This window comes from Vipera berus (genome assembly GCF_964194415.1).
Source record: "Vipera berus genome assembly, chromosome: 3".
NCBI lineage: Eukaryota > Metazoa > Chordata > Lepidosauria > Squamata > Viperidae > Vipera > Vipera berus.
The window spans coordinates 119,321,699-119,344,184 of record NC_138204.1 but is presented as its reverse complement, the minus strand read 5'-3'; the positions used below and the strand labels follow the sequence as shown (position 1 = coordinate 119,344,184).

Here is a 22,486-nt window from a genome sequence, read left to right as displayed (position 1 = left end):
TCTAGATGATTAATTAGAAAATCAGCTTAATAATGAAGTGGAGGATATTCGTAGATATATAATTGTTATTTTTCAAAAAAATTACCAAGAAATGTTCTAATTTAAGGTTGATAAAAGATAATATTATTGGAAGAAGAGAAAATCAAGGAAAATTACTATGTGGAATATGGAACTATAAAAATTAAATGTTATTATTCATAAATACAAACCTAGACAACACACTGTTTACCAAATATTAATGGTGATATGTAAAAAACCCCAATAAAATATATTTTTCTAAAAAAAGTCCTTTTTGGTGACACTGGTCTTTCTCAGCTTGAGAATAGAACAGAACAGAACAAAACACAACAGAGCTGGAAGGGACCTTAGAGGTCTTCTAGTCCAGCCCCCTGCTCAAACAGAGAACCTATACAATCTCAGACAAGTGACTGTCTAGCCCAGAATTCCCTGAGGAATTCTGGGAGTTGAAGTCCACAAGTCATAAAAGGGCCAAATTTGAAGACCCCTAGGCTAGCTTCTTTTTAAAAAATCTCCAGTGATGGACCGCCCATGATTTCTGGGGGTAAGCTATTCACTGGTTAATTGTCTTCACTGTCAGTAAGTTTCGTCTTAATTCCAGGTTGCTTCTCTCTTTGATCAGTTTTCAACCATTGTTTCTTGTCCTGCCCTCTGGTACTTTGTGGCAGGCCCTCAAATACTGGAAACAACACAGCCCCTGCAGTCGCCCACCACACGCTGCTGTTCGCCTGCAACACCATGGCTTCTCACTGCCACCCACCCGATTGCCTGGCGGCTAAATGTCCTGTGCAGCCAAAAGCACATGACAAAGGGAGCTTCAGCGAATGGGCTGGGCCAAAGGGCGTGAGGCGGAGGGTACAGGGCTGATTGGCCAGGGAGAATGGGCGGGGACAGGCCAGCTGAGGAGGAATGCTAGAGGCAAATGGGTGGAGGTGGGAGGCTCAAGAAGGAGGCATGGCCAAGGGTAGGAGCCTAAAGGTCCCATTCCACCATCAAAGTGGCCTAGTTCCTCTGAACGTCTTGGCCAAGCACTTGGAAGTTGTGGATGTAATCTGTGAAGGGCTGATGCCACTGTCATATCTCCCGCAAACATCTATTCGCAGTCTGTACATTTACAGATCTTCAAACATAGTGCACAACTGAGTGCAAAACCTCATACAGTTGTCCAGTAATGAGCTGGGCTGGATTAAAATAGGGGTTGCCCAATGAGCTGCAGACTCCATCAAGAGATTAATCAGGAAGGTCACTTTGTCCCAATGCATGGCAAAGTCTTCCAGGCATGGACTCATGTACAGCTGGCATTGCCCAAAGAAGGTGAATCAAAGTGCCATCAAACCTATCCGGCATCATCATAAGGTATTCAGCCTGCAATTGGGCAAGATGTGAGGAGAGGCACATCACTTGTTGAGCTAGTTAAGCATTGTCAACAAATAGCTGCTCCATCTTGTCTGGCTACAACCAAAAGATGGGAGAGAGTGGAGTAGGGTTTGGGAACAAACTGTTATCACCCAGGTTGAGTAAGCAGAAGTAAGCTTCAATAAAGTCCTTCATTGCTCTGCTATCCCATGACAAATGGCCCTACAATGATCAGTAAAGCTTCACCCCAAACTTTCCCGAAGGCAGCCCCCCCCCCAGTCAGTGCAATACAGTCTCACAAACTAAATCCAATATTAACTAGAGCTAATTCACAAAGCAAGGAGGATGTCAGTAGTAAACAAGATTCAAAGTGCACAAGGCAAGGTCAGTAATCCATAGACAATGTTCCAAGTCCATAAGGCAAGGTCTGGAGTCCACAAAAAAGGTTCAGAGTCCACAGGGCAGAAAACAATCTGAAATCAGAGTTTATAAAGACCAGGGAAGTGTGTGCCAAAGCAAGCAATTGTTCCCAACAAGTATGGTGGACCCAATACTTCAATCGGTTTGACTTTGAATTGAAGTACATTCTGGGGGGAAAACACTTCCTAGCTGATGCCCTGTTCCATATGTCCCAGTACAAAAGTAACCAAGAGGAAGTAGTGAACCCAATTATCCCTACAAAACAACTGGCAGCACAGGTGACCACCGGGCAACAAGCAAAAAGAAAATCCCCAGATCTCAGTGACACTTTAACACAACAGATGAAAAAAGAACTACAAACTGACGCATGGTTTGGTGCCCACAGAGAGGAATTGACTACACGGGAAGGGATGGCTGGGAAAAGGGCTAAGTTATATGTTCCCGACAGCTTACGGATACAAGTCCTACAGTGTAGCCATGAAGCTAAACAAGCTGGCCATTTCGGGTTTTTAAAGACTTTAAGGTAAAGGTAAAGGTTCCCCCGCACATGCGTGCTAGTTGTTTCCAACTCTAGGGGCCGGTGCTCATCTCTGTTTCAAAGCCAAAGAGCCAGCGCTTGTCCGAGGACATCTCCGTGGTCATGTGGCCAGCATGACTAGACACCAAAGGCGCATGGAACACTGTTACCTTCCCACCGTAGTGGTCCCTATTTTTCTACTTGCATTTTTTACGTGCTTTCGAACTGCTAGGTTGGCAGAAGCTGGGACGAGTAACAGGCACTTACTCTGCTACGCGGCAGTCGGGATTCGACCTGCCAAACTGCCAATCTTCTGATCGACAAGCTCAGCGTCCTAATCCATTGAGCCACCGCGTCCCCTTTAAAGACTTTACATCTAACTAAATGGCAATTTTGGTGGCATGGAATGAAAAAGGACATAGCTATATAAAAAGTTGTGCTGTGTGTGCCTCCATAAAGCAAAGACCAGGGAAGAATCTGGGATTGTTACAGCAAGTAGCTGAACTATCTGACCTTGGGAAGATATAGCTATGGACTTTATAGTTAAACATTCCAGAGAGAATGCAGTAATCTGGACTGTAGTGGATCTGTTCTCCAAGCAAGCCCACTTCATAGCCTGCTCAAGCCACCCATCAGCCCAGAAGCTGGCCAATACATTCCTACAACACTTCTACCGATTTCATGGAGTGCCAAAACGGATCATCTCAGACTGAGGGGCAAAATTTTGGCATGAATTTATAAGGCTTATAGGGTCCTCTCAAGGGCTCAGCTTGGCTTTTCATCCAAGTATAAATTGGGCCGCAGAACGAGGTAACACCATGGTAGAAGAGTACCTGTATTGCTATGTCAACTATCAGCAATCTAATTGGGCAGAACTCCTGCCGTTCGCTGAAGTGGCATACAACAATACAGTGCACAGTAGCACAGAGCTCACCCCCTTTAAAGTATCTACAGGAATGGAATTCATGCCCATGCTGGAATACCCAAGAGAATTCCCCTCATCAGTAACCCTAAGTGAATGGATAGATTCCCTCCAAAAAGCATGGGGAAATGCAAAAAAAGCTGTCATTAAAGCTACAGATAGTCAGAAAAAAACAGGCAGATAAGAAGAGAACTCTCCAAGGGACTTCTGCCTAGGAAATAAGATGTATCTATTTACAAAATATCTGAAGCTGAAACTGCTCTGCAGGAAGCTAGGTCCCAAATACATAGGGCTGTTTCCAATTGTGAAAGTCATTAAGCAAGTTACAATAGAGCTAAAGCCACCTAGAATATTAGGTCAAGTGCAACCTGTATTCCACTGTAGATTACTAAAACCGGCCCAAGCATCTAGGCTAAGATCAGTAGGAAGAGATGCCCTGGCCCCAATAATAGTGGAAGGTGAAACGCATTATGAGATTAAAAGAATCTCATATGTTACTAGTGACATGTGTGACTGAACCATCCAGAAGGCAATATCTTGGAGCTGCAAAGGCTTCCAGACTATTATTCATGAACATTTTTTTTTATTTAAATAGTAATTCCTACTGAAAATATCAAGAGGGCTAGAAGAAAACATTTTTAAAATAAATTTAATCTTAAGATTTTAATTTAAAAAATTATTATAAAATATAAAATAAAATAAAAATTTACAATCATAAGAGTTTTTAAAACCAGGTCAATTTGTTTAATTCATGTATGTTTTACTCACATTGTTTTCCATTTTCAGTTGTTCAACCGTATGCTTTAACTTTGAAGCTTCATCCTCCAATGTGGAGGCCTGAGTGGATGATTCCTGTAACCTGAAACAAAAGATTTTCACCCACTATTTTCACAGAATTATATTTTGGTATGAGTTAGATTATTTAGAATTCTTAGGTCTTTGCATTGGGATAGGACAACTCGCCGTGGCCAACTTACTGTGGCCCTCTTGCCTTGGCCTATTTCACACGGCCATCTTGCCGCAGTCAACTTGCCGCAAGACAACTTGTTTTAGGACAATTCCACATGGGACAACTCAACATAATAAATGTTACCTGACACTGTTTCTTTGACATTATTTCCATTGACAGAAATAGATAGACTTGACCACTTTGCCCTATCCACAGCAGAATATGTGAGAGGGATCGAGGAGTCATAGTGAATAATCATTTATGTAGAAGCTAATAGTGTGCCTCAGCTGCTGAAAAAGGCAATGTGGTCCTAGGCTGCAACAACAAGGAGATTGTATCAAGATCACGTAAAGTGATAGTAATGCTTGTAAGACCACACTTGGAATATTGTGTTCAGTTCTGGTCACCATGGTACAAAAAAGTTGCTGAGAGCCCAGAAACAGTGCACATAAGAGCAACAAAAGTAATTAGGGGATTGGAGGCTAAACTGCATGATGAACGGTTACAGGAACTACCTGTAAGTATGTCTAGTCTAATGAAGAGGACTGGGGTGATAGCAATCTTTCAGTATTTGAGGGGTTAGGGTTAGGGTAATATCAATATCATGTGAAGTGATAGTACTGCTTTATACTGCACTACTGTTCCACACTGCATCCAGTTCTGGTCTCCACAATACAAAAAAGATGCTGAAACTCTGAAAAGATTATGGGGAAGAGCTATGAAAATTATTAGGGGACTGGATACTAAACCATCGACATGGGTTTCATGGTTAACTTACTCAATACTGCATGGCATTGTTAAGAGTTCTAAGATCAGGATATCTTACAACCAGAAGCTAGCAACTATCAAAGCAAGATATACAATTACTTTAATGTTATTTGTTTTGAGAAATTTGCATCAGTTCACTTATATCTTCTCCCAAAGAGTTAATAAACTGTTTGATTTTATATTTGCTTCCTTAGCTACTGATGAAGTTAGTAGATTATTATTCTTCCTCATTTTTTTGAAGAAAAAAAACCATACATGTCTACTTCCAGTCTACTAATATTTACCGTATTTATCGGCGTATAACACGCACTTTTTCTTCCTGAAAATAGGGGGCAAATGATGTGTGCGTGTTATACGCCGATATAATGTTAATGACCCATAGTTATTTATTTGAAATTTAAGTTTTTTTCCTGAAATTTCCTTTTTAAAATGAGGTGCGTGTTATACGCCGGTGCGTGTTATACGCCGATAAATACGGTACCTTTTCTCAAAGAAAATGTCAGAATATTAAAGCTCAAACTTGGCTGTTTAAGAAAATTTGACCTTGGTTATTCATCCTTCCTTCCAGTTCATGTCTTTTATTTATTGGAGTTTATTAGTAAGCTCTGGCTTCTAAAATATCTCCCATTTTTTTGTAATTTAAATCACGATAATGCGTATCACTATTTTTTTTCAAATCATGAGACTCCATCTATTATTTTCTTAGTTATTTAAGACTTCATTTCTTGTGATCTTGAGGTTCTACAGTGCCTTCAAGGTAATGTAATCACTTCTATCCCAGAATATCATTACTGTCACTTCATTAAAGTCCACTGCAGCAAACCCTAATATTAGCTGCTCTTTTTGACTTATCATCTACTTTCCGAAAGATAAAATTATCATCAAGTCAGAAATTGTTTGTCTGCTCTTGGCAGAACTTGAATTACAACAGATAATATCCTAACTCGAATTTACTGCAACTATTCTTTTCTTCTATGAATCCTTACTAATCTGATTTAAGAAGCCATCATCCAAGTCTTGTGCTGACTTTTCAGTCTGTAACAAATTCTTTCAATTGTTTTTACTTCCTTTGGGTATGACGCAAATGAATCTTCATGTACAAATGTATTGATTTTGTTTACAGAGGTACATTTGCTTTTATATATACTGTAGCGTTACTCTTCCATTCCTTCTATTTTATCTGCTCGTTATGTATACTGTAATTACATTAATGTATAAATTATATTGTTCAATGCTTCACATCACATGATTCATCAATATTTATTAAACTTTATTTCCCTTCTTACATTAGGAGTTGAAATTCATCCACTTTATTTCTCACTTCCCCATTCTTCACACACTGATATAAAGACACTACCATATTGCTACTAATAAGTAATAAAATTTTAGTACAACCATACTACAATATGGATTTTGTTTTTATTGACCTTAACCGTAGGCTTTTCTTGACCCTATAGTTATCTCACCTTAGCTATGCAATCATGCAAAGATTTGAGACAAGTGCCGTCCTTGCCAAACTTTAGTTGTTTATCAATATCAAAATTCAATATTGCTAAGCACATTGGTTTGTGCTTAAATTGTAAGCCGCCCTGAGTCTTCAGAGAAGGGCGGGATATAAATGGGATTAAAATAAAAAATAAAATAAAATATGCTAAGTCAACGGCCTTACCTTAAGAGAAGGCACCTTATTTCTGCTCTGTTTGTTTCCTAAACAGGAAAAAAAATACAAAAGAAATAAAATTACTTTATGTTCCAAAGTATACCAAGTGATATAATAGATGATATTGTCATAATGCCAGAATGGTCATAAAAAGTCCCACTCTATGAGACGCAGTTATTAAAATGAGAGACTAGAAAGACTATTTGAAAATTCTGACCTGCATATCTTTGTTTTTCTCCGCATCTGTCATTTGGCTTGACTCTAAAAGGGCTTCGACTGATTTAATCCTTTCTTCAAGCTGAAAGTTTATGCAAGTTGCATCTGATAATTTAAGGTGGAGATTATTACATTCTTCTACCCTTCTCTTCAGCTCTGTTTCAGAGCACAAGAGTTTAGACTGAAGTTCTGTTAAAGAATGAATAGTAAATGCTAGTAAAAACATGTATTTCAGTATTCTCATAGGGCTTTAAAGTGATCAAATCCAATCTCCTGCTCAGTGAAAGTCCATATAAAGCAGGGGTCTTCAAACTCGGCCCTTTTATGACTCATGGACTTCAACTCCCAGAATTCCTCAGCCAGTGTGCATGGCTGAGGAATTCTGGGAGTTGAAGTCCATGAGTCATAAAAGGGCTGAGTTTGAAGACCTCTGATATAAAGCATCTTCAAGTGATAGCTGATCAGCATCTGCTGGGAATCTGTCTATGAAAAGGGAATATACATTTCAATTTCATTTGTTTGTAATTTTTAATTTTTTTATTTTAAAATCCTTTTTTCATTTTTTTTCAATTTTTCAATTTTTCATTTCAACTAAACATTTGGGGAAAAACAATTCACTTATTGTAATTCTTTAGAAATTTTTAAATTCTTAATGATCTAAGGAGGGGGGAAACACAGAAAAAGAGAGACACTTAAAACAGGGAAGTTACTGATGAATTTTTCAAGACAGAGAACAAAAGTTCTTGACCTGTTGCAGACTATTGTAAACTGACATTTCGCAATGCAGAGAATATTTAAATTTTTAGAAGTTTTTAATTTTTTAGCAAACAAAAAAAAACAGTCATAGAGATAGAGACTGACATTATAGTGACTTGTAAAGTGTGCCATTTTTCGGCTTATGCCCACAGAAGACTCAAACTATGTATGTATCAAATGTAAACTACTTGAATTACTAGCAGAAAAATTAAAGGGTTTAGAGGCAACTCTAGCCACTCTGAAACTCAATGAGCAAAGCAAGAAATCCCAGCCTAAACAAGAAGACTACACCAAAATAAAACACAATAGGGAGCAACCTGCTTCTAAAAAAATGATGACTCCATATATGAACCTAAAGAAAACCAAGAAAGCACCTATAAACATCCAGATGGAGCTGATAGAACTCCAGTGTAACAGCACGCTTAAGGGAAAGTATGATTCTGTAGGACCCGCACAGTTCACCAGGTTCATCCCTGAAACAATGCCCCAACTCCGCCTACAAGCTGCTCAAATGTTCTGCATGTTTGGGAGTACATACCTGTGTGAGCAACTTTTCTCTGTGATGAGGGTGAACAAAAGTGCACACAGAAGTCTTCTCAAGGATGCACATCTCCACTCTATCCTGAGAATATCCACAGCTCAAAACCTAACTCCAAAATGAATGAACTTGTAGTCAAGAAAAGATGCCAAACATCCAGTTCGGACAAAATGGCATGAGAACTAAAAGGCTTGTGTTTTTTCTTTGTTTTAAATTTGTCTTTGCCGATTTATTTGAAATAAATAATTTATTTGTTCATATTTGAAATTTTAATCCTTTTTGCCCCACTTCTTAGACATAATACACTTCTGAACTAATATAATACAATAGTCTTACATGCAGCTGGCCCTTTGAAGGCAACCATGATGCTGATGTGGTGAAGGTTTGCAGGAAGCAGTTTCCTCCAAGTTCAACTTCTGCTTTGAAAGATCTCTGGAGAGGAGCAGGAGGTGGGGGAGCTGCATGAGGGAAGGCTGCTCCAACAAGCCAGCATCCTTACCATGCATGATTGGAAATGGGGATTCCCTTTCAAGAAGGGCCAGCCTCCCTCATACAGGACTGGGAAGTGCTGCTCCCCTGCCTTCTCCTCTCTCAATTTGTCAAGGCAGAAGTTGGACTCGGAAGAAACTACACTACACACACACACACATTCCAAGCTTGGAGACTTAGAGACTGTCCACATCTGAGTTACCAAACTGCCAATCATGCCTGGACTTGGGAAGAAGGCCCTCTCCTTCCTCTGTAGATAAAAGTCCCCAAATGTGGAATGCAATGTGTGTGCGTGCGCATGCACACATGCTTGGCTGTCAGCAGTTTGGGGAGGTGAAGAGCTTGTGGGGCAACAAGTGGTCCCCACATCGAGATAGCCAGTGCAACTTGTTCTGTCCTGACCAGCTATCTCGAGTCAGCTGTGCTGAGTGAGCAGCATTGAGCTGGCTACGCCCACCTGGCCAGACCCACCTGGACATGCCCGCCCGGCCCTTTGAGGGCAACCATAATACTGATATGGCCCTCAATGAAATTGAGTTTGACACCCCTGATATATACTAATGCTCAAAGTTTAAGGAACAAATGGGGTGAACTTGAAGTATTAGTACATGAAGGCAGATAAGATATAATTACCATTCCTGAAACCCGGTGGGATGAAACTCATGACTGGAATGTATTGATGGAAGGATATAAACTATTCAAAAGAAGCAGACCCAACAAAGGAAAAGGTGGAGTTGCATTAAATGTAAAAGATCACTACATCTCTACAGAAATACATAAAACCAAAGTTGAAAACCTACTAGAATCCATATGAGTCAATATAAAAGGAAAAAAGAATGACATTGCTATAGGCATATACCAAGCAGAAGAAACAGACTAACTCTTTGCTAACCAATTAACAAATGTATGTAGGAAACATACCACAGTAGTTATGGGAGACTTTAACTACCTTGACATCAACTGGGAGACAAACTCTGCAGCAAGTGGGAGATCGAACAGATTCCTAACCAACTTAGCTGACAACTTTGTCATCCAAAAGATACAGGAGGGAATTAGAGGAAAAGCTATACTGGATCTAATGTTTACTAACAGAGAAGAAGTGATAGAGGGAGTTGAAATTGCCGGAACCTTGGGTGGGAATGACTGCATCATACTAGAATTCAATATAATGCAAACACAAGCAATAGTATATAATCCAACCACTGTCTTAAAGTTTAAAAGAGCTGATTTTAACAAACTCTAAGCAAACTTTCATGGATAAAAATCCTAAAGGGGAAAACAATTAAAGAAGTATGGGAAACACTGAAAAATACAATCACAAAAGCCCAGTCCAACACAATACCACTAAAAAAGAAAAACAAGAAATCCAAGAAGAAACCAGCATGGCTGCACAAAGATCTCTCTGACAAACTGAATGACAAAATGGACAATTGCAAACAATGGAAAGAGGGACACATAACTAAGGCAGAATATCAGCAGATAGCCTGAATCTGCAAAGATGAAGTCAAGAAAGCAAGGGCTCAGAATGAACAAAGACTTGCAGCAAAAATCAAAGGTAATAATAATAAAAAGTTTCTTCCAACATATAAATAACAAGAAAAAAAATCAAGGAAATGGTTCACTAAAGAGAGAAGATGGCAAGGAAGTAAGAGGCAGTGAGAGAAAGCAGAGCTGCTTAACTCATTTGTTGTGTTAGTCACACAAAAACAAACTATAACCCAATCTACCAAAAACATAACTGTAAAAAACAGATTAGAAATAAAAATTAAAATAAGCAAGAAATAAGAATTCCAGTCTGTCCTTGATTAATATAAATCACTGGGACCTGATGGATTACATCCCAGAGTTCTGAAGGAGCTGGCAGATGTTATTTCAGAACCCTTGTATCATATCTTTAAAAAATCTTGGAGCACTGGGAAACTACCAGAGGACTGGAATAGAGCTGATGTGGTTCCCATCTTCAAAAAGCGGGGGGGGGGGGGTAATAGACCCAGGAAATTACAGACCAATCAGCCTAACATCAATACCTGGGAAGATACTGGAAAAAATAATCGACATCTGTGAACATCTAGAAACAAATAAAGTTATAACTAGTAGCCAGCATAGATCATGCCAAACTAACCTTATTTGATTCTTTGACAAAGTGACTAAATTAGTAGACCAGCAAAATGCTGTGGTAGTGTAGTATATTTATTTATTTATTTATTTATTTTATTACATTTATATACCGCCCTTTCCCGAAGGACTCAGGGCGGTTTACAGGGTGATTAAAAACAAAAATACAAAAGTTAAAAACAAATTTAAAAAATTATATCCGTCCCTGAATAAATAAAACCCCAGTTAAAATTAAAATTAAAATTAAAATTCTCAGCCTGGGCCAGAGAGCTCGAAGAGCCAGGTCTTCAGGTCCCGGCGGAATGAACAGAGGTCGGGGGCAGTCCTAAGCTCCACTGGCAGCTGGTTCCAAAGGGCAGGCGCACCCACTGAGAAGGCCCTATCCCTTCAGCAAGGCATTTGACAAAGTAGACCACAACCTACTTCTTGGTAAGCTAGAAAAATGTGAGATAGACAGCATCACCATCAGATGGATTTGTAACTGGCTGACAAACTGTACTCAACGAGTATCCATAATGGTACTACATCTACATGGAGGGAAGTAAGCAGTGGGGTACCACAAGGTTCCATCCTAGGCCCACTACTCTTCAATATCTTCATAATTGACTTAGATGAGGGAATAGAAGGGGAACTCATCAAAATTGCAGATGACACTAAGCTGGGAGGAATAGCCAACACCCCAGAAGACAAGCTCAGAATCCAAAAAGATCTTGACAGATTTGAACAATGGGCCCCATCCAACAAAATGATATTTAATGTGGAGAAAAGCAAGGTTTTACACCTGGGCAGGAAAAACCAAAGTTACAGTACAAATTAGGTGAAACCTGGCTCCAAAACAGTAAATATGAGAGGGACCTTGGAGTCCTAGTGGATGATCATTTAAACATGACTCAGCAGTGTGCGGCAGCAGCCAAAAAAGCTAATAGAATCCTTGGTTTTATAAACAGAGGCATAGAATCAAAATCACATGAAGTATTAGTACCGCTTTATAAAACCTTAGTAAGGCCACATCTGGAATACTGCATCCAGTTTTGGTCACCACATTACAAAAAAGATGTAGAGACTTTGGAAAAAGTGCAAAGAAGAGCAAGTAAGATGACTAAAGGCCTGGAGACTAAAACATATGAAGCACGGTTGCTGGATTTGGGAATGGCCAGTCTAGAGAAAAGAAGGACTTGGGGACATGATAACAGTATTCCAGTATTTGAGAGGCTGCCACAAGGAGGAGGAGGTAAGTTTATTTCCCAAAGCACCAGAAGGCAAGACAAGAAATAATGGATGGAACCTAATCAAGAAGAGAAGCAACCTGGAATTAAGGACAAACTTCCTAACAGTGAGGACAATTAACCAGTGGAACAGCTTGCCTTCAGAGATTGTGGGTGCTTCATCATGAGGTTTTTAAGAAGAGACTAGACAGCCACGTGTCTGAAATGATATAGGGACTCCTGCTTGAGCAGGGGGGCTGGATTAGAAGACCTCCAAGGTCCCTTCCAGCTCTATTCTGATTGAGTTGCATCTTCAAATAAATATCACCGATAAGCAATAACCATACTGTGCATATACACTCTAAGTTATAAAAAGGCATATGTATGGAGATATAACACAAATATAAAAATCAGAAATGGATTGAAACCATAAACATATAAATGGAGGCACTCTTAGTATTCTAGTATCTCTGTGTTTGCTTTTCTTTCTTCATTTCCCATGATTTAATATATTTTCTTTAATGCTTTATAAAAATTAAAATCAAATTATAAATAGTGGCAGCTAAATTTGTGTTTGTGTGTGTATACAAACACACACACACAAACACACGTATGCTAGAGTCTAATATCAATAGGAGAAGCAGGCAAGGATATCTGTCCCTGCCCACCCAGATATCTGATAGTACCTATGATGTCATTCTGACCAATGATGATCTTCTAGGAATGCTGCCCCAAGATGTGTATTTGCCAAATTTGCTCAAAATACAAGCACAACAGAAGTGGAATTCCCACCCTTCTTAGAAGTCTACCTGAAACTCAAATGACAGAATTCAGCCAAAATGTTACGCGCAGTAAAGCAAAAGCACTGAAATCTACACTTGTGTTTCGTTTTATGCAGCAGAATAACTTGCCCACTGAAAGACACAATTTTACTCATTTTCTGTGGAAAGAAAAGGATAATTGAGCTGCAGAAGTAGAACTAAATATTAATTATTTTTCATAACGGAAAGACTATCCTTTTATTATCCCCATGCAATTTCTCACCAGCAAAATCGAACTGCTGCTCTTTTGCCTTTTCCAGATCTTTCTGTAAGCGTTGATAATTGGCCTGTGAGTTGCAGAGTTCTTCCCTGACCTCATCCAAGCTCTCCTGTACAAGGCCTTCACTTTCTTTCTGGGATATCTGCATGAAGAGTAGAGCAGAAATTAAAAGCAGGCATATACATACACAGCTACAGTTGTTCTTTAAAAACTGAGTATCTAGTAGATAAGATATATTGAACTCATTATTACCATGCTTGCCAAATCATTTGTGAACTAAGATAGTTTCACACCTGACTACATGGATAGCACTTCTGTTAATGAAACCTTGGAATATATAAAGCATAAATGGATTTTTCAGTATTAAAGTAAAGTGATGCATCGGTATGTATAAGAATTCTTATGTAGATGAATGCCTTTGAATTCCACACATCTTTCATGTGATGACAAAATTCACCATGGCATTTAGTTGTGACCTCCTCCTTCTCCTTCTCCTCCTCCCCCCTCCCCACACTTCTGGCAGCCTCAACCACTGTTATTTGATGCTGTTGTAGTGTTTTTTTAAATGTCGTCTCTCCATCTTCTTTACGGTCTGCCTCTTCTTCTTTGGCCTTCTCCTCTTTTGTATTTGCCTTATATGGTACAGAATCCCAAGACATTTCCTCAAACATCTCATTTCTGTGGTGACTAACTTTCATTTATGTTTTATTGCAAGTGTCCATGTTTGGAAATGGTAATATAAGTTGGGGATGAATATGCTTTGTATGAGGTGTTTCTTTGTGCGGATCGTCACTGTTATATCTCCGGTTCTTAGGCATTAAGCGAGACGAAGTGTTGAAACAGCAAACAAGTTTATTAACTCTGAACAGAAGCAAACCCTAATGGCTGCTGCGCAGCTACTTATACGGTTAGCCTCTAGGCGGTGACCAATAGATTTAAAGTAACAGTTTCCTGTCCCAAACCTAATTATCAGCCTGGAGACAGCAAGTCTGGCTTTCAGTAACAGCAACGGTTACATAACACAGAAATGTAGGTCAGACATTAAGCAAGTGATCAGACATGAAGCAAGTGATTTAAAACAGTTATGGCCAATACATTACAGTTATTGCCTTGTGTTGTAAGAGTAGGGCTAACTGTTCCAATACTCAGTTTGCCTTACTGCATCATATGTTAATTTCTTTGTCCATGTTTCCATCTTCAGTGAGTGTTGTTTCAATATATTTGCATTCTGATACTTGTTTTGTGCTTGTTCCCTCTATTATGATCACACCTGGTTCAGGAAGAAGGCCAGCTTCTCTGGGGCCCTGTCAAAGGTTGTTTTTAGCTATGGGGGCTGCTGGGCTCTGAACACAGGCCAGTGTCCTGGGACTCACTCCCCCACATAGGGAAAGACCCAGGTTCAGCAGCTGGCCTCAGCGGTTTAGCAGTGGCTGGCCGGCCGGCCATGCCAAGCAGTTGGGTGGTTGTGGATTGAGCCCTGGGCCACAGCACCAGATTGAGGAATGGCAATCCCCTGGTGGCTGTCTGTCTCCCTAGTTGTCGTAGTCACTGCCCTCGGGTTGGATCAAGACAATAGGCTCCGCATGGCTGTCAGGAGTTGGCTGGACCTTGCCTGGGGGATCTACTCCTGGCTCCTAGCCGGCTCCTCTCTCTGCACTTCCAGGCCACACCATCTGTTCCATGGCTGCTCGATCGACTGCTGCCTACTACGAAATGCCTCCAGTCCACCGGTCCTTTCCATTCCAAATTTTTCCTCCTCTTCCACCCAGGCATCTTCCCCTGAGTCTTCACAGCCCCTCTGGGGGCAACCAGATAGGGTGTAGGGGCTCAGGACCCCTTAGTTGAAATTGAAATTTAATGAGAGCTGACATTGTCAGAACTCCAGCTGATGATCCCAAGAAAGACATTGCAATCTCTAATTCCAGACTTTATTAGGAAATGCATTCCGGCAGTAATGAACTCCAAGTCAGCTCTGATTAAATTGGGGCAAAAGTAGTATATTCAAAGCATAGCAACTCCCTTTCCCCTCCAACAGAGCAGGTCACATCACCCAATTAAGCTCCAGACAATTATTATGAGAAAGAACCTACAGTTTCCAATACAATCACCACAGCTGCAGATACAACACACATTCCATTCTCCCCCCACCCCCTTTGTTGGCAAGTCAAGGAAAGAAAGAATGAATCTGAAACAGCATGAAGCTTTTTTATGAACATGACATTATTATTTAGTTTTAAAATGTAGTATCACCTATGTTTTGCTGTATTTTTATTTTTTAAAATGTTATCCAATTGCATTTTATCTAGTTTGAGCTGCACTTGATAGTATTGTAGTCCACATAACCACCTGTGGGCCCCTCTGATCTAGATGGTACTACTCTTACTAATTGACTGAATGAACTCATGAATAAACTGTTTATTAATATCTGTACTTCATCTTTCTGGGAAATATTTTAATTTCAGCTATCCTGCCAAAAAATTACAAAAATTCTGCTATAACTTTAAGTTTTGCTTGAACTATTCTCTGAAGAAAATCATAACTGATGTATCTTTAATTAGCACCAATCTGTTGTAAAAGTACTGAAATGACTAAATCAACCTGGGTTAATATAAGAGTTCCATGTAATTCAATATTTTTATCAATAACTTAGATAAGGAAGTTGAAGAGATGCTTAAGAAATATGTAGGTGGAAGAAAGCTAGAAGGACTGGCTAATGCTTTAACTGAAAAAAATAGAATTAAGATCTATGCAGGCCTAAGCAATGGGATGAATAGAATAGGATGGAATTTAAGAGGGAAAAATAATGTTAGAAAGCCCGCCAAACTATTATTGGGAAACGTAGTTGATTGCATAGGCTATGGGGTGGGAAGTTTAACTTTGTAATACTGTTACTTTTTGGAGGGAACTTTAGTCTTGGTTTCACTTTTGACCATGCCGATACTTTGTAACCAATAAACATATTCTTAGAGGAAAATTCAATCCTCCAAGTTCTGCTTTAATTGGTCTCATCTATTGGAACTATGACAGCCAAATGTGGAAGGAGGGAATCCCCCACCCCGGAGACAGCTGTGGGGATTGCTGAATCCGCAGAGAGGATAATCACCACACCAGCTAGCCCTCCATGAAGGCACCTGGAGGAGGTGCAAATGCCCAGAGTTTTGGTGGGGGGAGCCATTCGGCAGGAGTGGAAGGCACCCCCTCTAGGCATCAAGTTTGATGGAGACTCACAGTAATTGGGGGTTTTCCTCACCCATGTCCTCACCTACATGCAATTATATGGGCAAGACATCCCCACCGAGGGGGCCACCACCCAATGGATGATGACTCTCCATAACACCAATGCCCCAGAACTCTGGAATTTTAATCACTTCATGACGGTGCTGAGGCAAAGGTTTGAAGACCCCCTAGGCATCTGAACCCTTTATCACTGATCTGGTGTTTGCTTCCTATGTCTCCTGTTTTATGCATGAGTTCCCCTTCCTTCTTGCCAGTGTGTTCCTCATTGTCTGGTTTGTTGTCTGGGGTTTATTCTTGGGGTTTGGTTCTAAAGATTTGTCTTCTTCCCCTTCCAGTTTAATTTAAAACCCTTTGGATGAATTGAGACCTATGTTTTCCAAACACATTTTTTCCGGTCCTTGTGAAGTGTAGCCCATTCCCTACCAGAAGCTCTTCATGTAGGTAATGTAAACTATGGTCTAGGAATCTGAAGTTCTCTCAGTAGCACTATCCCTTGAGGTTTACTTCTAGAAACCTCCATTCGTCCATTAGATGTTGACCTTCTGTTGGAAGTACAGAAGAAAACACCACTTGTGTTCCTAATGTTTTGGGTTTCCTGCCCAGTTGCTCATAGTCCCTTGATATTGTTTTCAGGCTCTTTGCTGTATCATTCATCCCAACATGAAAAAGGAGAAAGGGATAATAATCGGTGGGTTTGATTATTTCAGTAAGTCTCTCTGCTACATCTTTAATCTTTGCACCTGGGAGCCAACACACTTCTCTAGAAAAATTGTCTGATCCACAAACTGATGACTCTGTTCCTCTGAGTTGTTAATCTCCTATCACCAACACGTGCCTTTTTTCTTTGGGAAAGTCTTAGTTGCTTTTCTTTTTGTCAGTGGAACACTTGATGAAGTTTCTTCCCCAAATGTCTGCATGCCTTCTTTCAGGGGGAGGAAATAAGATTGCTTATTCACTCCAGTGGAATTGGACTAGACTAGACTTGACTAAACAGCAGGGACAGTCTTCTTGATTTTTTTTGTCCTCCGACTGACATACTGCCATCGGTCTATCTCTAGGTTCATTTTTCCTGGTAGTTGTTTGTTCCAGATCATGAGTAACTATCTGAAGGGTTTCCTAGTTGAAGAAAGGATGCAATTGAAGTACCTGGTGAGCCTGTGCAAAAACCGTCCTGTCCATAGCTGCCACCTGCTTTCTGAGCAGTAGCTGTAAGTGCAGAAGAACCCAAGCTGAATGGGAAGTGCAAACCCATTCAAGACCAACAATGGTAACGTTGAGATCATAACGTGATGAAGAAAAGATCCAAAAATGTTTTAATTTGTGAGTCTTCACTACAAAAATAATTCTTATTGTACCTATATAAAAAACAACTCTTTATTATAATTGAGAAATGCAAATTACTGACTGACCTGCAATAGGTGGATTTGTTCTTCATGGGCAAGAGTCTTCATCTCCAGGGCCTTCTTCTGTTCCTCTACCTCTTGTAAAACCTCCATCTTTTCAGTCAACTCCTTGCTTAGTTTATTATAATCCTGGTGCAATTTAGCTAGTTCAGTATTTTGTCTAAATTTAAAAAAAGAATAAGAAATATAGATTGTATTAAGTTGTCTTGAATATAATTCTAAAATGTGCCACCGTGACTTGACTATACAGGTAGTCCTCACTTTATGATGGCAATTAGGATTGGAATTTCCATTGCTAAGCATTGTAGTTATAAAGCATGACCACATCACTTAGCAACAGAGATCCTTGCATTCCAGTTGCTATCATTAACTAAATATCATGATTGTTAGGCAAGGCAGCTTCCTACGGGAATTCCACCACCAAAATCAGTGGGTGAGTTGGCAAGAAGTTGTAAATTCCAGGCCAGCAAATAGATAAGTGGTTGCTGCTGGATGGGGAAGGAAGTGAGGGGATGCATGGGAAGAAGCTGCAAGGGTCAAGGGAGGTGTATGATAGGAGCGTGTGAGAGGTGTGAGGGATGGGGACGGTACACAAGGGAGTGCATGGGAGACGCGATGTGGGCAGGATATGCAAAGGCATGAGAGACTGCATGAGAGGTTTGGGGATGGTATGCAACAGTGCAAGGAGGTGTAAAGGCTTCCACAGACGATGGCTCAGATGACAAGGAAGAGCCAGCACCAGGGACTTCAGAGTGGGTGCAGAGGACCATCAGGAGGATGCAGGAGACTGAATGCCAGAAGTGGATAAGCAAGAGAAGGGGAAGCCAGGAACAGAAGGGCCTATGGATGAAGAACCAGATGATTGCCTGGCTGAAGAGCCAAGAGGTGAGACATAGCTGCAGCGAGGGAACGGAGATGACCAAGCAGGGCAGAGAAGAGGTGCAACTGCAGCAGATTCCAGGGTGCATAGAACAGGGTGGAGAGAGGTGCAATAAAGGTCAGTGATGCTACTTGCGAGGAGGCAGCCTCGCCCCTCCTGATGAGCTGTACTGGCTGGTGCCTACTTAGCCTGACATGAGGAGCAAAGCAGTGCCTCAATTGAGTATTCAAAACTCCTTGGTGTCTGCCTGCGTGGCCTGGGACAAGATAGGGTTGTGCAAGAGGTACAGTATGGGTCAGGTGCTTAAATGTGTGATGTTGACCAGGAAGGTTGCATGAGAGTGCATGGGTCTATGGGAGAGATGCCGCATGGGTCAGGGAAGTTGCAAGAAAGTGTGTGAGAGGCACAGCAAGGTTAGGGAGGGTATATGAGGATACAGTGTACATTGGGGAGTATGCAACAAGGTCACAGAATGCAATGGTATGTGAAAAAAACCTGGAGAGATGAGGCAAAGAAATGGTGTCTAGGGATTGGTCAGACAAGAGGGAATAATCTGCAGCTGCATAATGGGAGAGAAAAACACCCAGACCCCTTCCTAGATTCTCAGACTGTAAAGGTGGGAGATTAGTACTTTCCGACTTGCAAGATTAAGTTAACGTAGCTTTATACTAAAGTAGAATTAGCTCATTTGATCATGTTTCCTGCCTTGGAAGTCTGACAGGAATGGTGTGGTGTCAATGCACAAATGCGCAAAGGAGTGTGTGAAAAGTGTGGCATAGGTGGGGGAGGGTGCGGTGTGAGTCAGGATGTGCAGGGTTGCACTGTGAGTTGAGGAAGGTGTATGGGAGTGTTGAGTGGTTGGCACAGCATGAGCACAAAGTGCCTGGGGGACAGTGTGCAGGAGACTTAGCCCAGCAACTTGAAACCTTCATTGACAGCTTCCCCATTGACTTTCTGAGGAAGCCAGTAGAAAGGATCATATGATCACAGCACTCTGCAACCAGCTGTAAGTATGAAACGGTTATCAAGCACCCAGGCTGCAATCTCGTGACCTCTGGGAAATTGAGATAGCTGGAATTCCACAGACTGGTTGTAACCACCAATCATTCAGCACCATTGTAACTTCAGATGGAATGGTTACCAGTCAAGTTCTGCCTGAAGATTTAGTAATATTACTTGAAACATGTATTTTTAATCTCAGATTATTCGTGCATCTCTAAATCAGGAATAAATATTTAAATTATATTATATGAATATTTTCAGGGCAGAATTCAATCAGAGAAATTAATGCTTAATGTTAACACAATCTACTTCACAACAAATGGCATCTATGAACTGCATAAGTCACCTAAATGTGTCACATAGTTCTCCTACATGAGTCAAAAAGATTTAATTAGCTATATGCCTTAAACAGAAAGCCAGTATTAAAAATCCTATACTCTATTCCTATTTTTCCCTGTTCTCTTACATACATTTTTATGGCACAGTAGTTAATTAAGGGACGTGGTGGCTCAAAGGGACACAGTGGCTCAGTGGGTTAGGACGCTGAGCTTGTTGATCAGATGGTCGGCAGTTTGGCGGGTCAAATCCCGAGTGCCGCGTAACAGAGTGAGCACCTGTTACTTGTCCCAGCTTCTGCCCACCTAGCAGTTCGGAAGCACGTAAAAATGCAAGTAGAAAAATAGGGACCACTACGGTGGGAAGGTAACAGCGTTCCGTGAGCCTTTGGCATCTAGTCATGCCGGCCACATGACCACGGAGACGTCCGCGGACAAGCGCTGGCTCTTCGGCTTTGAAACGGAGATGAGCACCAGCCCCTAGAATTGGAAACGACTAGCACGCATGTGCGGGGGAACCTTTACCTTTTACCTTTAGTTAATTAAACTGGTTTTCAGATTGCTTTGAAGCTTTCTTACATATTAAAAAAGACAATTATAAAGTTAAATTTATCTACAGTATCTCCTCTGACAGCTCATAATTCCAAAGTAATACTTCCCGTCTTACTTGCATTCAGTCTGGCTTGTTGCTTGGTTTAAAGCATCTTTGAGAATGCAATTTTCTTGCTGCAGATGAGCTAGCTGGGCATTAGTGCCATTCTGCAGCTGTTCTTGTAGTGTCTGAATCTGAAAACCAATTAAAAAGAACATGAGAATCGCTCCCAGTTGCTATTTAATCTCAGTACAATGGCACAGGACAATATTCATATAGTTTATGTTGATAGCAGCAGCAGAGATGTTCTCTAATTTAGGCCCCAATGGGTTTCAGCAACAGGGATCTCTTTTTTCCTCTTTTTACTTTGCAGTACCAGAATCAACTGACATGTGAAGACATACGTAGTGAAATTTAGGATTTGGGGCACAAAGAATCGCAAAATTGCAAGCATGAATCCTTTACCAACTCCACAACATATAGCTAGTTTCAATAAACACCACAAATAGTTCGGTAGACATCCCTTAAACAAGTTTAATTAGGGCACGCCAATAGGGTCATATTGAACTGCTTTAGATCAGACCACTTATCACTCTTCCACAATATTCTCTACTATCCCACTTAAAATCCATCTAATTAAAATTTATCTGAATCTTAAGTTTTACTTATTCAGTTTAATGTGAAACATCCCATTTACAGAGAATCAATAGTGTGTTCAACGTCCAGCATTTAATTTTTGTGTTCTATCATTTATTAAAGCTATGCTATGAAAAGAAAAACGTTCTTTGTGAACATGAGAAAAGTACTTGGTCTGCTCAGATTTTACACTTTGAGGAGGAGGAATGAAAATATGGAGAGGGAATAGGACAATGAAAAAGTTATTTTTCCCTTTTCCTTTCTTTCCCAGAAAGTGCCTATGTGTGTTTACATTTTTACTTTATTTATATGTCAAATAAATGCCTCAGTCCAGTTTTGGTGGAAGGGAACTTTACAAATTCTGTTCATCTTCAAGACTGGAACATGGGGGACTACCCTGGAACACTGGGGAACTAACAGAGGACTGGAAAAACGTTGATGTAGTTCTAATGTTCAAAAAGGAGAAAAAGAGGATGCAGGAAACTATAGACCAGGGGTAGGCAACCTCGGCTCTTTTATGACTCATGGACTTCAACTCCCAGAATTCCTGAGTCAGCATAGCTGACTCAGGAATTCTGGGAGTTGAAGTCCATGAGTCATAAAAGAGCCGAGGTTGCCTACCCCTGCTATAGACCAATCAGCTTGACATCAATATCAGGAAAATCCTGGAAAAGATAGTGAATAAGGTGATTACTGGAAGCCAACATGGGTTGTTAAAAACAGATGATGCCAGACAAACCTTATTGCCGTCTTTGACAAAGTGACTAAATTAGCGGCTCAAGGAAATGCTATGGATATAGTATAAAGGCATTTGATAACACAGGCCACAGCTTACTTCTTGGTAAGATAGAATAATGTTGGATAGGCAGTACCATCACCAGATGGATTCCCAGTTTGCTAAACAAATGCACTCAGCATTAGTCCTCTGTGGAATTACATTTACATAAAGGAAAGCATGCAGTGGGGTACTCAAGGTTCTGTCTTGGGCCCAGTGCTCTTCAACATCTTAAATGTTCTACAGTAGGTGAGAGCATTGAAGGGGTGCTCATCAAATTTACAGATGACACTGAATACTGAGCCTATTCAACAAAAAAGTAAGATTCTACATTTAGGAAAACCAAATGGACATGTATAGAATAGGTGGTATCTGGCTCAACAGCAGTAACCATGAGAGGGACTTAGGAGTTATAGTGGACAACCACTTAAAGCTGCCAAAAAAGCCAATGCAGTCCTACGCAGCATCAACAGAGAACAGTATCAAGATTTCAAATTGGTGCTCTTCAACATCTTCATAAAGGACCTCCAGTACATGAGGGGATTGAAGGGAAGCTTATCAAATTTGCAGGTGACACCATACAATCAAAATTCAAAAGGATCTTGACAGACTTGAACGTTGGGTCCTATCCAACAAGATGCAGTTCAGCGGTAGGA

At 40.5% G+C, this 22,486-nt stretch overlaps 1 protein-coding gene across 9 annotated transcripts in view; it reads right to left on the bottom strand.

Moving 5' to 3' along the window:
* Positions 1-22,486, bottom strand: part of RRBP1 (ribosome binding protein 1) — a 51,217-nt gene that overhangs the window by 12,238 nt on the left and 16,493 nt on the right. For 8 of the 9 annotated variants that reach the window (XR_014025901.1, XM_081323452.1, XM_081323451.1 and 5 more), the window contains 6 exons: positions 20,495-20,613; positions 17,617-17,770; positions 12,974-13,112; positions 6,828-7,015; positions 6,620-6,657; positions 4,002-4,092 (listed from right to left, as the gene is read on the bottom strand). Coding sequence is in view for 8 of the 9 variants with exons in the window: in XM_081323452.1 (XP_081179578.1) it covers positions 4,002-4,092; positions 6,620-6,657; positions 6,828-7,015; positions 12,974-13,112; positions 17,617-17,770; positions 20,495-20,613 (729 nt within the window). In the remaining variant the exon portion in view is untranslated. The remainder of the gene's footprint in view (positions 1-4,001; positions 4,093-6,619; positions 6,658-6,827; positions 7,016-12,973; positions 13,113-17,616; positions 17,771-20,494; positions 20,614-22,486) is intronic. The other variant, XM_081323450.1, reaches the window with a different exon arrangement.